The following is a 16,642-nucleotide window of genomic DNA, read 5'->3' as shown; positions in this document are numbered from 1 at the left end:
AGCGAAAATTACACCGGATGTTAACTGTTTGAAGGAAAAAATATGTGAATTTGTATTGACGAGATATTTCAGAAATTATTATCTGTGCTCAGTAGGTGGCACTTATTAGACCAATCACTTTGAGGAGTTCATTTCGGTGAGATAAACAAACAGTCGCTTATGTGCGCATGGTTGATTTATCGCCCAGAAGATTACAATAAATTTAAAACTTCTCGCCATTGAGGAATTTCCATCAGCGACAGAAGTCGCAGGTAGCAAGATGCAAAGCGAAATGCATCTTTTGAGATTTTAAAGCCTTGACGCGGAGCCACGCGATGTAAATGGGTCCGTCGCTACTATACAGACAGGAAGTCAGGTATGGGAACGAAAATTTTTTGGTTTTTTTTTCTATGTTTACAACTTGCCTTTATTAGTGGTTATATTTGTACAAGTTAGCATCTGGCGATTAAGTATTAATTTTATAGATATTTCTTTTCAGCGTCATAAAACAAGAGCATCAAAACTGTTTCTGAAAATTGGCGCAGTTCAGCACTTGTGGGCAGATAAACCAAAAAATGTTCTGGGAAGTTACGTTTGTTTATTAATATTGAAGAAGTAGTAAGATGAAGAACCACCACATGCAGGAAGGAAGAAATTGAAAAGGATAATTTGCATAGACGTTTCAGAAACTGACTTCAAGCGATAAGCGAAACAAAATGACGGCAAATGGAAAAGTAAATAAGAACAAGGTGATTCCAGTTCAACTCGCGACAGAGGAAGATGAAACTGTTGACGAGAACACGGGAGCGCAAGCTTGTTCGCCTGGGAACGCTGAAGAAAAGGAAAACCCTAGCTTATACAAAAAAATACGCATGGTTTCTCCCTTGAAGTCAGTTGGGCAAGCTAAGGTAAACGTGTCAAAATGGCGAAAGTACGCCAGGAGACGATCCGATGTAGCTGCATGGCGTGAGCATCAAAAAGCGCGAATCGACTTTCCGACAATCCGCGAAAGCCAAAGACAGAATCATCAACGGATAAACGCGGCACAGTTGAGTGATTTAGAAGAACTAGTGGAATTAACTTCCATTCACCAGGGACACAGAAATGATGGCGGGGTCACGGCTGTGAGCTCGCCCAGCCGGGCTTTGTTGTATTATTTTGCCAAGCTGGCCGCGTCAACCCGAGATGAGGAAGTGATAGATTTGGAGTTCGTGGAGACGCTTATTCAGAATGGCGCATCTGTTAACACGGCGGATCGTCACGGACAGACACTTATGCATGAGGCTGCGAGGCAGTGGGATTTTTCCGTTGCTAAGTTACTACTTGAACGAGGTAAGAGAGAAATGGCTGGATAGGTTTTGAACTCAGCGCGTAATAGTTTGGTGGACGAAGGTCTAAATTTTTAAATCGCTTTTAATCGTTAAAACTACACGTAAACATGGGGAGACAGATGCTTAGATTCCAGTGTACAATCATTATTGGTTTAGTAAATATAGTTACATTTGTACTTTTTATCTCAGCGCTGAAATCACTTGTGGCTTGGATTGCAGTAGCTTTTTTCCTTTAAGCGCACTTTATTTCAGACGCAATTTGATTAGTTTTTCTGAAAACTTTAGGAATTGTCATTCAAAAAAGCTCCTTTCACAAACGCGCGCAACTATGCATCTTGAAAAGGCTTTTAATTTTAGCTAGAAGGAAGTCAAAAATTTTCTTATTTGTATGGGTGCAAACAAAACAGTTTTCGTGATGTACAAAGCACTGAGAAGATGCACAAGATTTTCCTTTTTTATCGTGATCTTATCATTTATTCTGAGTAAATTGGAATTAGTCAAATGATAAGCTAAAATATGCTAGGAAATGAGAATTATTACCACCGACTGTGTTTCATAAGCATCGAGCGGAAAGAAATTGCACCAACTCTTGTATGTGGTGAGCATGTCAAATGATACGAGGCTGACGATTTGATCCTTTTTGACTTGAAACTAAAAAATCTATGCTCTTTTAAAATGGTGTTAACCTCTAACTTCGCAAAGGACAGTGGCAAACTGCGCCGGCAATAAGAATTAGATAGCTCTAAAATTGTTAGAAGTTTAGATCTGTTTACTGGGGCAGGTCATTTCGAATCGAACTCACGAACATTGACATGGACCAGTTTTTATTGTCTTTATTGTCTTAATACACTATAGCTCACTTTATCGATTCACTTAGCTTTGCATTAAGTCACCCATTGACTTGACTGTCACTTGCCTTTTGGCGCGATTTGTACCGCGCACTTATTCACTTTTTCTTTTAAGTCTGATTCAGTCCTATGCGTAGCCTGTAGTTTGCCAAAAACGTTCTGATTCCAAACGTTCCAAAGTAAACATTGACGTAGAACAGGTACGGTTTGCTCTGTTTTCATTGCTTTTAGAGATTTGAATTTTCGTTTATCTCTTTTTCCATTTTTCCTGAAATATTAATTACAAGAAAAACTAAATTGACGATACACAGGTAGCCGGTTATATGGCAGCTTATAATAGCATTAAAAGAAAAACAACTTGATTAGCTCTTTTAGAAGCGTTGAAAACGTAATCTACAGGCAATCGCAGATGTCTTCGTTCTCACCAAAATTTCTCAAGGGAAGTAAAACAACAACAACAGAAAATTAGGACACGAAAAGTACTCTTGAAATACTCATGCCCATACTAAAAGTGGAAAAGGAAATATTTGCTATGTATAGGGATTCCTTAATCACTCTTCACACAAACAAAGTTTTCGTGTTGTTAGGTTTTACCTATTTCAAAAGCGTTGTATCTCTAACGTAAACCCAATGTCGTTTAAGTCTCCAGTACAGAACAATATTTCAGAGAGGGTTTTTGATCATTCGTAGACAAATTATCTGTGGATCTTGAACGTTATTGGATTCATAAAGGTTTATTTTAATGGCAATAATCAGTTAGTACGTCGGATTACACATAGCGTAGTTCCTTTTCAAAGAGCTGTATAAGCTATTCGCATGGAAACGTCCTCCGTCAAACATGACCACTCTGTAAAAGTAATACGATGAAGAAAGACTTCGGCGAAACTTTATCACCAAAACAGTCGTTGTATCATGATCATGGACCAGTTTCGTTTTTTAATTTATATCGACTGATGAACATAAAGTGAATGAAAGACCCAAGTAAACTATAGATCGTGGAGGGCTTTACTATGTGGTGGAAAAAAGAAGAGCGTTTTCTTAAATAATTCAAAATTTCCGACCGTGCAAAGAAAATGAAATCGTCACCTCCGTGTGCCGAACATTCCAATCAAAGAGGCTGTCTATGGCGCCCAATTCAATTAGAATACGCCTCATAGCAATCTAATGTAAACATTTTCGATTTCATATTAGCTTTTTGGTCTGTTTTCTACAAACTTCAGTCATAATGCACATTTATTTTATGGAAGGCAGTACGAGCACTTAAAAATTTGGACACACATTTTACTTCTCACGCGATGCGCCAAAGTTTTAAAGCATTAAAACTCGGACATTTTTTATAAATTCGGCAGTATTTCACTAGTTCATTTGGAAAATAGATGACAAAGTAGATGGCTGGTACGTTGGAGCAATTTCAAATCGAGGGTCAAAAGTTAGCGTTTGTGATTGGTCAAGAAAATTCACACCACTTTCTTAACCAATGAGACTGACACAACTGCGACTTGGTCACTCGCATTTTCCCGCGTTTCACGGCAGTTCACTTGTTTTTACTTTGACCTTTCATTGGCCCATTGAGACGTACCATCGATCTGATTGGCTGCTTTGATCACATTGGTTTTGGTCAGATTTATGACACTCAATCGAAATCCGCTCCAGACCACAGGGTTACCATCAGTAGCTTACCACTCATAGAGTACAATATAAAGGTTATCACCCATAAAGTACATCAACACCAATAGCTCCTTTTTGATCATGACGAAGAAACTGTAGTGGGCTTGTTACTTGGAAACAGTTTTTTCAAATAAATGATTTATCACTTCCTACTCAGGGGCGTCTATCAATCAAGCTGACAAATACGGCCGCACCCCTCTACACGTAGCAGCCGCGGTGGACTATCCTGAAATGGTTCATTTTCTGGTGCAACGAGGCGCAGACATTCATGCCAAGACAGGCAAAGAAATGCAGACACCCATACACTTCGCTGCACGCAACGATGCAACTTCTTCACTAAAGATGCTGATGAAATGTGGCGCTGATATAACTGATAAGGATTTCAAACAGAGAACAGCTCTGCAGGTCTGCACTAATAAATGGAGAAAATTTTTCAATGATGATTTATTTTTGTAGAAAAGGTGAATTTCGGTTGGTGGGTGCGCTATCAATAAGGTAATATATAACATACAATTCATGTCAAAAGTCAGCATCAGTTGGCGTACAACTTACACTATTGTGTTCACCGCAAGACATCATGGCAAGAGATTGTTACTTCGGTACCGGGCCTGGCAATCATACTGATAGATTGCGAAAGATAGTTTGCGAATGAGAATAGGAAAACAGTGGGATAGGGAGAGGAGAAAAGAAAACTTGAGGAAATGGGCGTGGGGAGGGGGAGGGCTAAAAGTTGTACTAACTATGTCTGAAAGTTGCATTTTCGATACGCATTAGGAGAATGCGCAATACGAAAATAATGTAAGGAAAAGATTAGGCGATGCTCTCTCCTGCAGCGTTTGAATCATGAGTTCTTCGAATATGACCGCTGATCTACTATCTCTTTAGGTCGCTGCTGAGTTGGATCGCTCGGAAACAGCGAAATGCTTGGTAGAGCGGTCAGCAGAGGCTAGTGTGGCCGATGACAGCGGTATGACAGCACTTGTCATGATGATCAGCAAGATGCCCAGTGTGGTAGGTGGAGTAGATTTTCAGCCAAATTTATAAACGGCCGAAATGTTTCAACTCGATGAAAGAATGCTTAAGAGCAGAGTTGCGCGCATTTAGCTAAGTGTGTAAAATTGGAGCCAAACTAATAAAAATGTGTAATCGGAAAAAAAGGAGAATGTTACGAAGACCAATGCGATCTCAAAGTGAATGTATGAAAGCTGCCACAAGAGCTGGAGAATGCAGATAACCAAGTCACAATCGATTTTAGATTTGCTAAAGAGGGTGATGCAAGTTTTCTGGACCAAGAAAAGAGGGAAGTGGAGCAAAAAGAATATAATCTCGTACTGCTTTTGCCACTCAATTGCAAATTGCACAACCATGTAACTGGAGCGCTTTACCATAGAGAGAGGGCAATACGATTTGACGCAGTTTCTGAGTGTGTGTGTGTGTGTGTGTGTGTGAGAGAGAGAGAGAGAGAGAGAGAGAGAGAGAGAGAGGTGGAGGTAATGAATTTTATTCTTCCGGCTAAGGAAAACTAACTGATACGATGACTGTTTTCTGGTAGCTATTTTGACCCTAATTAAGATTCTTTTGTCTTTCTCGCTGCAGGCTAAAGAAGCACTAAATCAGTTTTACTCCACTGACCGAGCAAATAGAAAGCAATACTTTTACTTAAACTACCTTGAGCCCCCAGTACCGACTTGCATGAGCAGTGGATGCGCCAGGACAGCACTTGAAGTCATTGTGCAACTCAAGCAGTTTGATTTGATTATGCATCCAGTGATACAGAGGCTTATTAAGGTGAAGTGGAATTATTTTGGAAAGCGAGGAGCCTGGATCCAAGTCATAATTAACCTCTTTTTCGTGCTAGTCTGGACTGTGCTTGGCATCACCACACCAAGTAGGGCTGCTGAACTTTATGAGCCAGTCGAGGAGAAATGGTGGAGGATTACCCTGAGTATCATAGGGGTACTGATGACACTGAACTTTATCAGACAAGAGGTCATGGAATATTTCTCATCGAAAAGAGAACACAGACTTTGGGTGAAGTGGCGGGAAGATAAATTGAGAGGAGATTTGGAGTTCTGTCATCCGAGATGGCCTGGAGAAAGGTTATACTTGATGCAAGAAATTGACTCGTTACATCATCAGGAACCAGCTTATTTCAAAGATGCCTGGAACTTTGTCGACTGGCTGGCATACTTTATGATCCTTGCCTCTATAGCGACGAATCTGATCGCTTATCTCTATGGTAACCCATGGGCTCTGATGGTACACGTGAATATTTTATCCGCTACCCTTGTGATTTTGTGGATTCGCCTTATGAAGTATGCGCGCGCGTTCACTTCGTTAGGACCCTTTGTTGTCATGCTTGGCCACGTGATCAATGATGTACTTAAATTTGGATTTCTATTCTTCACATTTTACATACCATACGCTGCCTCGTTTTGGATGGTGTTTAGTAGACATCAAATCGAGGGTTATTCCGACATTACAGATCTTCTCTACAGCATGTTCAGGATGACTGTTGTGGACGAGTACAACTACGATGGACTCGAAAAAGAAAAGCCTGTTATGGCTAAAGTTCTCTGTGGTACATACATTGCAATCTCAGGAGTGATTTGTTTGAATCTTTTTATTGCTTTGATGTCTGACACTTTTCAAAGAGTCTATGACAATGTTAAGGCAAACGCTGTTATGCAGCAAGCCAGTACAATTTTGACTTTGGAGAAAAGCCTTTCCACTTCAAAGCGGCGCGCTTTCACTAACTTCATCTACACAAGATGCAACCCTGAGGAGCTTTACTATGACGACGACTTGTCGGAGGGGGAAGAGAAAGATCTGCAAAGAATGACGCACCAAATAAAGGAGCAGGTGGATCATATCTACTCCTACATAGCTGAACAAGACAATGATAGAAAAAAGAAAGGAAATGCGTCCACGAATGATGTCCACAAGTTGCGCGAAGAGTTAAAGAAACTAGAACAACAGCACAGAGCCCTGTCAGCGCAGTTTCATAATCAAATCGGTGAAGTCAAAGATATGTTGGGTGATATTATCCATACTTTAGGCAAACGGAAAAAGAAGAAGCACTGAACAACCTTATTACCCCTAAAAGGGTGATGAAAATGTATTTCTCTTGACATTGTACATAACATTGGGAAGCGTACAGAAGTTGATAAGGGGGCATCGTTGATCATATTCGCATTTGGTCATATCCACAGGTTAATTTGCGCAAAATAAATATTAAATTATTATTAAATCATTATTATTATTATTATTATTATTATTATTATCGTTGACTCTTCCAGGAGGATTAAAGGTTAAAGCTAAAGCGAATCACATGAAAACCATGTCAGTGTAATCCATTTAACCTTTTAAACGATTACACGGGCCTTTTATAGTTTAGTAAAGCTGTTATGGAACCGACCAAGACAGTCATTTTATTGCTGGCTTAACAAAGTAAGACGAAAACTAAACATTTACAGTGATTTACATCCTTATAGCTAAAGTGTACCTTTCTTAAAACCTTTAACTTTGTACGTATTGCGGATTATTGTGCAACCAATCATTTTACCTTAAGAGTAAAATCTGAGTATGCAGTCCACGTTCGTTATCATGTAGAAGGAAGAGATATTTGTCTAATAGGATAAGGTAGAAGGTAGAGCCGCAAAAGTAGATTGGGCATACGTAAGCAACTGCTGAGTCTGGTTTGACAATGACTGGACATAGTTCCATGAAAGGCAAGCCGTGTGCTACACATGAACCTTGTAATGGCAAAGAGTCTCCATGGCTCAGTAGTAGAGCGTCGCAGCGCCGGACACGGAGGCCTGAAGTTCGATTTCTTACGAGGACTCAACATGATTTTTTCTTTGTCCAACGCTCGTGACAGGACGAAAATACATCTTGCATTGATCTCAAATTCAAGTTCAACCAGTTTATCATACAGAAAACGTGGCGGCTGCACATTGCAGCCTGGCCTATTTCCAATATTCACTTAGTAAAGAGAGCACGATAGTAGAGCAGAGCGAAAAAGGAGGGGGTTTGTTATGTGTTGCGTAAAGAAATCCCCCACCTAGTTTCGAGGTTCGCTTTCAGAGCGTACTGCTATCGTAGGTGACATTTCTAGCAGATTTCTATATAAGCAAAACCGCTACTTTCTATGTACTTTGGATGGCTCTCCTAAACCTGTGGCAAAATTGATTTACGCGAAACCATTGGAGCTTTCCAGTTGTTACGAACTAACGTACAAATCATTTCAAGTCTGTACAAATACCACTGCAATATCAATGCAAGCATACATAAAAGAAATACGCGGATTGACCGGGCCCATATACGATCGAGCTACTGAATCTTGTTTCAAGAAATGCCGTTCTGGGGTGCACTGTGAATGCCTCGATATATTATTCATTCAATTGTTATTGAAGCTTTTTAATCAAGGAGTCCTTCCCATATGTACGTTTAACTAGGAGATATACGTTTACGCTAATTACACGGAGAATTTAAAGAAAAATCTGACTATTTACAATGTATGTGTCAATTTGTATTATAACTTCCTGAAAGCGATCTCTATCCTCATTCTTTATTTCTGCTTAAAAGCGCTGTAGCCCTTGCCGTCACCATAATCATCTAACTGATTGGCGTTATTACCACTTTCAAGACATCGAACCGATTAAACTATTTAGTTTTCTATCTGTAATTTCATCGGCGTATGAACTACGAAAAAAATACAAAGGGTGATGACAAAGTGATTATATATTATATTGGAATACGTTATCACGTTTCGACCGTGATAGAAGCTCAGTCAGTTTTTCCTTTGTTTTCCTCGCTCTCCCCTGCACATGGAGCTAAATTTGGGGGCGAAATCGGTGCCAATATTCCTTTTAAACGAGCTACATAGTCGTCTCTCGCGGCTTGACCTGACATAATAATTGATCTTTTCCTCTGCTTCTCAACTATCGTATCTCCATTGGCACAATCCAGATCAGTTTTGTCTGCTTCGTTATCCTCTCCACACGGAGCTAAATTTGGGGGTGAAATCGGTGTCAGTGTTTCCTTTAGTCGAGTCAAAAACTCGTCTCTCGCGGCTTGACCTGACATAATGTTTGATCTTTTTTTCTGCTTCTCTGCTACCGTATCTCCATTAGGAAAATCCGAGACAGATGCAGTTTCCACGTCGAGAGGGATTCTTCCTGAAGAAGTTGCTACAGCCTTGACCACTTCTCTGTTTGCATCGACTAGTTGGGATGATCTTGGGCTGGTCGCTCTGGATTTAGGTCTTGGACTGAGTTTTCTTTCTTTAGGTTTCTCCATGGTTTTGTCATCTTTCATACTTATTACAAAGGCCTCCAAATGTCCTACTCTTGCCATGAGGTTCTCTTCATACTGTTTGATATGTGTTTCGTGTTCATCGCACTTGGAGCTAATTTCCATGAGTTCGGTCTGCAGCTGGTCAAATCTTGCGCCTAAGTTGCCTTCTAGCACACTGTTCCTCAGTTTGGCCTCTATTTCCACAGTTTCGAATCCAGATTCGACGCCTCTGGAAAGACTTTCAACCTTGTACTCCATGTTAGTGTTCAAGCTGGTCACTTCGGTGTTAACATCAGTAATCGCCGAAACCTGTTCTTTCTCGTGTTGCACCAATTTAGCAATTTCTTCATAGATAAGGGAATTAAGGCTTCCAATCTCTTCCAAACGAAGATGAAGGTGATCAATAGATTTCTGCATTTCACCCTGAGAACGTTTCAAGGAGTCAACATCTTCAAGCACTGTGTCAAACTCGCTCTTTCGTACTTTTCCAAACTTCTTCCCTCCCAGGCGATCACTAACAATGGTATGGACCAAGGCGATTTTCTCTACTTGTTTCCTGTTTTGTTCTTCTTCGTCAGATATGATCACCAAGAAGTCGTTCCCCTCTGGGCTGCATCTATTACGGACATGATCCCTGTATCGCTCCACTCTATGATCGGAGGCAGACGATTCAAGATCTTGCAAAAGGCGCGCTCGCTGCATGGCAGCCGTGGCACGAGCGTTGTCATAAACACGTTGAAACGTGTTCGACAGCAACGCAATGTATAGGTTCATCAATACGATGGCAGCGAGGATGAGGAAAGAGCCGCAAAGCACACGCGACATGACCGGGTACTCTTTTTCCAGGTCATCGAAGTTGTAGTTATCCACAAGTGGGAAACGGATGATAGTGAAAGCTAAGTGTCCCACGTTGTCGTATCCTTTCACAGGCTCACGCATGGATCCCGGGCCAAACAACATCCAAAAAGCCGCCGCGTAAGGGATGTAAAACATGGCTATGACAAAACCCCATCTGATTGTGTCCACTAGGATGTTGTCTAGGATGACTACAAAAGGGCCCTGACTTGGGAATGGTCTGGCAAACTTTAGTAGGCGGACCCAAATGATGATAATCGTGCAGGCATGTATCCGAGTGAAATAACCATTATACTGATTGTTTTCAACGACGACATTGATGACGTGAAGTATGATCACAATGATCAGCATTAGATACGCCACCCAATCCAAATAATTCCACTTGTCTTGGAAGTAAGTCTTTTTTCGGTGCTTGATCTGTTTCACGTGTTGTTTGATAAAGTTTTTTTCTTGTGTCCATCGAGGATGACAATATTGCAAATCGCGTTTGACTTCTTTCTTCCTCCAGCTTATGAAGCCTTTATTTTCTCGTTTGGACTGGTAAAATTCTTTTATCTCCTTCCTGATTTCGTTGAATGTTAGAAGCACGACGGCAGCCTCCAGGGGTATCTTCCACGCACTCTTGCTGAGCGGGTAATAATAGTTAGCCACGTCTGTAGGATGCGTCACTCCGAGTACAGTGTAGGCCACAGCAAGTAGGACGTTCAGAAAGATCCCCAGCCAAGCTCTCAGACCAAAGAATCCCCATTTGACTTCGATTAGTCTTTGGAAAATCGGATGCATGATCAGCTCGAAGCAATTGACTTCCACGACCGCTTGCAAGGGTGAGAGGTTGACTGATTGACGTTTGGTATCTGGGTCGCATTGTTCCAGGAAGTTGAGATAATACCGTTGCTTGCGGTGAGATCTGTCTGTTACGTGGAACTGGTCCAAGGCTCGAAGCGCCTAACATTAGTAAGAAAGAATACGTTAAAAAATAACGAGGTTTACCGCCTCTTAGATAAGTTTTCTTTTAACGCACTTAACGCCAGCAAGGTTCAGCTGTGTCAAGTGGTTTCAACGTACCATCTTCGAGTTCTCTGACTTTCCCAATGTAAATAACCGAAATCTTTCTTCCGTAAGCAACGGCGATGTATTTCGTCAGTGGCTTTCCACTGCTTTACTCATACAATTTCCGGGGATTATTCAATACTTGTAGGCATAGGGTAAAATATGGACTGGACTAGACTGGACTAGTTTTTGGACCAATTTTTGGACCATTTTTTGGACCCTTTTTTGCACCATTTTTTGGACCATTTTATAAGGGGAGAAGCACATCATTAGTAATCAGGGAGGGGTGGGAGGTAGAGTGTTATTCAGGGAGGGAGGGAGGGAGGTGGTTGTAATTGTAAACACTACTGGTCACAATGGAGCTTTTACTCGATCGTGCAAATTATTTTGATCGGTTTTGCGACTGACTTTTTGTATATCAAAATTTTTGCGCTGGGCCACGGCGTTTCTTTAAATCTTTTTGTCATGCGGAAGCGAAACTGCCACGTAAACACTGGACTTTGATTTTTATTGAAAATATCGCGTTTACGATCCTCCGCTGTTGAGTTACCGGTCTGGCATAGGTTATGCGTGTACCTTTCGAGGCGACTTGTGCACCATCAGTTTTCCTTTGTGTATACAGTATGTAATTACCAGATTTATCTATCTTCCTTTGTCATTGATTTTATCAGACGAGATCACAGAATTTCCGGTCCTTAGCCCTTGACTTAGCCGCATGTAGAATTCACAAGCGCCATCGCAATTTTAACGTTTATACGTTTACTGTATAAAATCAATGTTGGTACAGTCGTGCAAAACAACCTTCTCTCGGGTGTCTCAAAAACACAGACCTCGAAAACGCAGACATCGAAAACGCAGACCTCAAAAACGCAGACCTCGAAATCGCAGACCTCGAAAACGCAAACCTCGAAAAATTTGTTTTCGACATTTCGATGAGAACATTGGTTCACGCGCAGACGTCCAACGTTGAGCGCAAGACAAACCATATATAGCTGCCGAAATGGACATTCGCGGTGTACCACATTCCATGAATGCAAAACTTCAAGTCCCTCGGCGATACCAATCACTGCCTTGAGAAAAAGCGGTAAAAAATGTTGAAAGGCTTCGCCTGCTTATATTCTATCGAAGCAAAGCAATAATTCGAGGAGATCTAAATCTGAACATCAAGATCGAATGGCACGAAACCAAAACACTCGTATTCAATCACTATAGCAACCGGTTTAAGACCGATTAAAATGATTTGTACGATCGAGTTAAAGCTCCATTAACCAGTAGTGTTTACAATTACAACCACCTCCCGCCCCTCCCTGAGTGATAACAGTCGGCCTCTCACCCCTCCCTTTGTACTTATAGACTGCACCCACCCCTCCCTGAGTACTAATGGTGTGCTTCCCCCTTATAAAATGGTCCAAAAAATGATCCAAAAAAAGGGTCCAAAAAATGGTCCAAAAAATGGTCCAAAAAATGGTCCAAAAAATGGTCCGAAAAAATAGTCCTGTCCAGTCGATATTTTACCCTATGCCATACTCGTGCGAGGAAGGTACCACTGTTAATTACTTCTGAGAGTGAAACACTATGCCTTTACGCAATCGCGGTGCAAAAGAATTGCAATGAAATGGTACCTGAATTAAAAGAAAGAGAGTTTGGGAGTAAACTGATTAAATCAGGAAAGCCATAGGGGGCTGTGTCTCATTAGCGCTCTATGCATTGTCACATTTGAAGCCCCGAAGGCATCTACCCTCCATTTACGCAAAGGAAATATTCTTACAATAGACGCGTCAATTAGTGCATTGATTCTCCAATCACTTACATACTCCGTTTCTAATGCCAAAAGTGGAAGGCTAGATTTTCGCAGACTGTTCTATAAATACACGTCTAACGCATAACCCTGGTATTGTTTAATTGTGATACTCCGTTAAGAAGCAGCGATATGCAAATTGATTAAATAATTTTGATAGCAAAGAACAAATCCCGCTCACAACACTCGGCATCTTCGTGATCATCAGGGTAAGTGCACTCATTCCACTGTCGTCTCTTGCTCCGGCAGTAGCACCCCCTTCCAGCAAAAGTTTTGCACTTTCAGCGCTGTTGCTCTCGGCTGCAAGCTGTAAATAAAACACAGAAGCTGTTGTATGTGCTGTATGACATATCTTTGGCGAAACACCTGCCCCCCCCCCTCAATTTTGTTTTCTTTCACATGATCTTATTTTCTTACCTAAATTGACCGAAAGGAAGAAAGGCTTTGTAAATTGAACAGAAGAAATGCACTTTACCAAGAATCTAAAGATTAGCATCTTTTTCACTCCTGAAAAATATTTGAATAAGATTTCACGGCTGGCGACTCGCTTAACCGCGACCCTGACTGAACTTGACGCAATCTAGCTACGCATACTCTACTGATGTCTTTACAGTCATATCGTACTAACAAACCTATTCTACGTCAGGGAAGAATTAACTCTTCATCTGGGAATAAAAGCAGGAAAGGAAAAGCAGAAACTAGAATTTTGCTAAGTTCTTTCGTGTTATGTAATACACTCGATTATTACGTAATTTATCTTAATTTTGCAAATTTTTGTCCACCTTTTTCTCGGCCTACAAAGTTACGAAGTTGTAGGTTTTCTATCTCCAGTTCCTAACATTTTGATTTCGTCTGGGTTTTTTTTTTACCACTAAAGCAATGATTATTGTAATTTTGGTGACGTTTACTTTTGAAGTTGCATTTTTATGAAGTGATCTTTTTAATGATATCATTTTCAGCTGCAAAAGGCGTATATACTGACTTATATCTTCTTCTTCTTCAGATAGAGGTGGATTGGACATGTGATGCGGACGCCCAGCAACAACATAGCCCCAGAATTGCAATGCGCTGGACACCTGAAAGTAAACGAAGCAGAGGGCGACCGAAAACAACTTGGCGCAGGAATGTAGAGAAGGGACTAAGAGAGCTCAATTACAGCTGGAGCACCATTAAAAAAATGCCAAAGATAGACAGGGTTGGAAGGATTTTGTTGCTGCCCTATGTGCCACACATGCATGATGGGCAGTAAGTAAGTAAGTAAGTAGGTAAGTAAGTAAGTAAGTAAGTAAGTAAGTAAGTAAGTAAGTAAGTAAGTATCACTTCTTTCGATTCGGATCTGAAGCTTTTAATCATTTCTGCTGTGGTGTTTGTTCATCAGGTCGCGAACCCAAAGAATTTGAATTAGCAGAGGGAGAGTGCTGAAATATTGTGCTAAAGTGGAACTCGTTCCACAACCAGAAGACATCAATATCCATTTAAAACCTCTAAGTTTCCAGAGAAATGGAGGAAAATATTAAACAACAACGAAAAGGTGCAGAAATGGTTTGGGATGGCTTTGTTACCACCCTCTGAATCTTCCTATATTTTTTCCTTCCGTACGATGGCCTTTAGCTGAGGAACAAAATATCTCGCAATCACGTATTTTTTTTAACCTCTCTTGGAGATTAAAAAGTGTTCGTTTGGTGACCAATGAATAAGGACGAATTAAATAAAAGACGACCTACAATTTTAGACAAACAATCAAAACTGAAAAAGAAGTACAAAACAAAAGAAACACAAAAGAAAATAAAAACAAAAACAAAACAAAGGAAAGCGAAACAGAAGAGAAAATGACAAACTGAAACAGCTGCGCTTAAAAGTAAAAATGACCCTACCTGCAGTGGGGTGCGTTGTTTATAGTCTCGAACCTCCGTCTCTGCACCATAGGCCAAAAGAATTTTAACACTTTGTGGTGCTTCATTTTTGGCTGCAAAATGAAGTGGAGTTTGCTTCTCTCCCTTGGTTGTCAATTCAATATCAGCACCATTGTCGATAAGAAATCTGACCATCTCAGAATAATCAGCTGAGGCTGCCACATGTAGAGGTGTTCGTCCGAAATCATCAGCCTTATTGACGTCTGCGCCTGAAACAAAATGCCATAATAACATTGGTTTTTTTTGTTCCCATTAAAAAACGAAAAGAAAATTAAAGTTCGTAGAGAAGTGATTAAAGAGCGACAATGCTAACAGGATGGAAATCATCTGACGAGGTCTTTAAATGAAAACTAGATTTAGACTTGATGAAACTAGTCTAATCAGTGAAAGTACATACAGAAGAAGGTATGCTTTTTTAAAAATACAAAATACAAGATTGCTTTTACTTGCAGTTGAACCTCTTGCAAGAGAACAACTAAATGGCTTTGAAACCTTACGGAAGGTGAGAAGTCACTAAGATACATTCAATGCTGAAAAAATTTCAAGTGCAAATCAAAGTTGTGGAGGGTTCTAGAATGCTGTTCCCATAGAGTGAACTGATGGGTTAAGTAGAGGCTCCACGGCATTTAAATAACGAAGGTCATGATATGATTCAAGGTTACAGCAGGGTTATATCCACATCAGTCGCAGAGATACAAAAACAACATTTAAATACAATGAGATTGTTAAAGACTGCCAAATGTAATTACAGGAATCGTATGGAGTATATTGATTGATAACAGTTTCTTTTCTTTAAATTCCCCAGCATATCTATGATACAATTCCTTTCAAATTAGTAGCAATCCTTTGGTTTTACCTCAGATGTGACTTACCTTTATCGATAAAAAATTGCGCTACATCGGTCCCCCAGTTTCTAGACACTTCATGGAGCAACGTTTGACTGAAGCGATCACAGGTGTTCACACAAGCTCCTTCAAGTAATAGCGATTGAATGTGTCCTAAATCCAGCTTATCATCGCAATCGCTTGAGCTCGATAGCGTGACGAAATATTTCAGTAGAGCTTGATTCGGCTCCTCTGCTACAGGTAAGCAGGTTTTATTCTTTTTCCCTCCAACACTTTCCTCTCCATTCTCGCTCGGCTCTTGTCCTCTGTTTTCCTCTTCGTTCTGTCCCGTAGTCCCATCGACTGAAAATTCCAAAATGGGCTCATAGGCAGGGACACTCTCCTTTCTACTTCTTGAAGACGTATCAGCGCCTGCAGAGGCATTTATCTCTTTCAGCATTTTCTCAACATAAACAAAATCACTATTCCTTCTCTTCGAGTAAGAACTCGGTGATGAGGGAGGTCGAGCAGGAAGATCATTTTGCACCGTTAAAGCACTTTTACTCATTGAAGAATTAACTCTCAAAATTTGACCACGAAACTCAACGGCGGAGACTTGTGAAGTAAAGCCATTCGCCGAACTATTCGAAACATGATGGGCAGCTTCTTGCGAGCTATTCTGCTCATTTTCTCGCTTTGCTTCCTCTTCCATTGGAGAAACTCTTGAGGGAGGTTCAGGTTGACCTTCACATGTACTTTCCTCCGCTAAAGCACTTTGGTCGTGACTCAGGGATGAATCAAGTCTCGCAATTTGACCACAAAACTCCACGGCAGAGAAGTGTGAAGCGAAGCTATTCGCCAACCCATTTGAAACAGGACATGTTCCTTGTAAGCTATCTTCTTCAATCACACATTTCTCATCCTCCTTTAATGGACAAACTCTATTACGACTTCCCATATTTTCAAAATTACGTTTTCTTCGTGGGAACTCGCACCTATTTACTTGCGCTTTTCGTGAAAAACATCCTTGACATGGCGTGATACTCCCATCTAGCGGAAAGAGTAAAATGGCCATGGA

General features: G+C 40.7%; 2 protein-coding genes across 2 annotated transcripts; one reads left to right on the top strand and one right to left on the bottom strand.

Annotated features, from left to right (window-relative positions):
* The first annotated feature begins 168 nt into the window (after positions 1-168).
* On the top strand, positions 169-8,327 carry LOC111320639 (uncharacterized). Its single transcript, XM_022923290.2, has 5 exons — positions 169-355; positions 479-1,311; positions 3,984-4,231; positions 4,712-4,837; positions 5,423-8,327. The coding sequence occupies exons 2-5, from the start codon at positions 696-698 to the stop codon at positions 6,908-6,910; spliced, it is 2,478 nt and encodes an 825-aa protein (XP_022779025.1). The 5' UTR covers positions 169-355; positions 479-695; the 3' UTR covers positions 6,911-8,327.
* On the bottom strand, positions 8,230-16,642 carry LOC111320638 (uncharacterized). The gene is made up of 4 exons (XM_022923287.2): positions 15,613-16,642; positions 14,702-14,949; positions 13,009-13,134; positions 8,230-10,924 (listed from the first exon to the last, which is right to left on the bottom strand). The coding sequence occupies exons 1-4, from the start codon at positions 16,637-16,639 to the stop codon at positions 8,615-8,617; spliced, it is 3,711 nt and encodes a 1,236-aa protein (XP_022779022.2). The 5' UTR covers positions 16,640-16,642; the 3' UTR covers positions 8,230-8,614.

This window comes from Stylophora pistillata, chromosome 1 (genome assembly GCF_964205215.1).
Source record: "Stylophora pistillata chromosome 1, jaStyPist1.2, whole genome shotgun sequence".
NCBI classification, from domain to species: domain Eukaryota; kingdom Metazoa; phylum Cnidaria; class Anthozoa; order Scleractinia; family Pocilloporidae; genus Stylophora; species Stylophora pistillata.
Note: the sequence above shows the minus strand (reverse complement) of the source record. Positions and strands in the feature narration are given on the sequence as shown.

Excerpts from the sequence above, each read along its gene's own strand:
- LOC111320639 (XM_022923290.2), top strand. The coding sequence starts at position 696 with ATGACGGCAAATGGAAAAGTAAATAAGAACAAGGTGATTCCAGTTCAA. Across the intron at positions 4,232-4,711 it reads AACAGAGAACAGCTCTGCAG|GTCGCTGCTGAGTTGGATCG; the intron begins GTCTGCACTAAT and ends CTATCTCTTTAG. Across the intron at positions 4,838-5,422 it reads TCAGCAAGATGCCCAGTGTG|GCTAAAGAAGCACTAAATCA; the intron begins GTAGGTGGAGTA and ends TTCTCGCTGCAG.
- LOC111320638 (XM_022923287.2), bottom strand. The coding sequence starts at position 16,639 with ATGGCCATTTTACTCTTTCCGCTAGATGGGAGTATCACGCCATGTCAA. Across the intron at positions 14,950-15,612 it reads GCAATTTTTTATCGATAAAG|GCGCAGACGTCAATAAGGCT; the intron begins GTAAGTCACATC and ends ATTTTGTTTCAG. Across the intron at positions 10,925-13,008 it reads TCACGAAGATGCCGAGTGTT|GCGCTTCGAGCCTTGGACCA; the intron begins GTGAGCGGGATT and ends TACTAATGTTAG.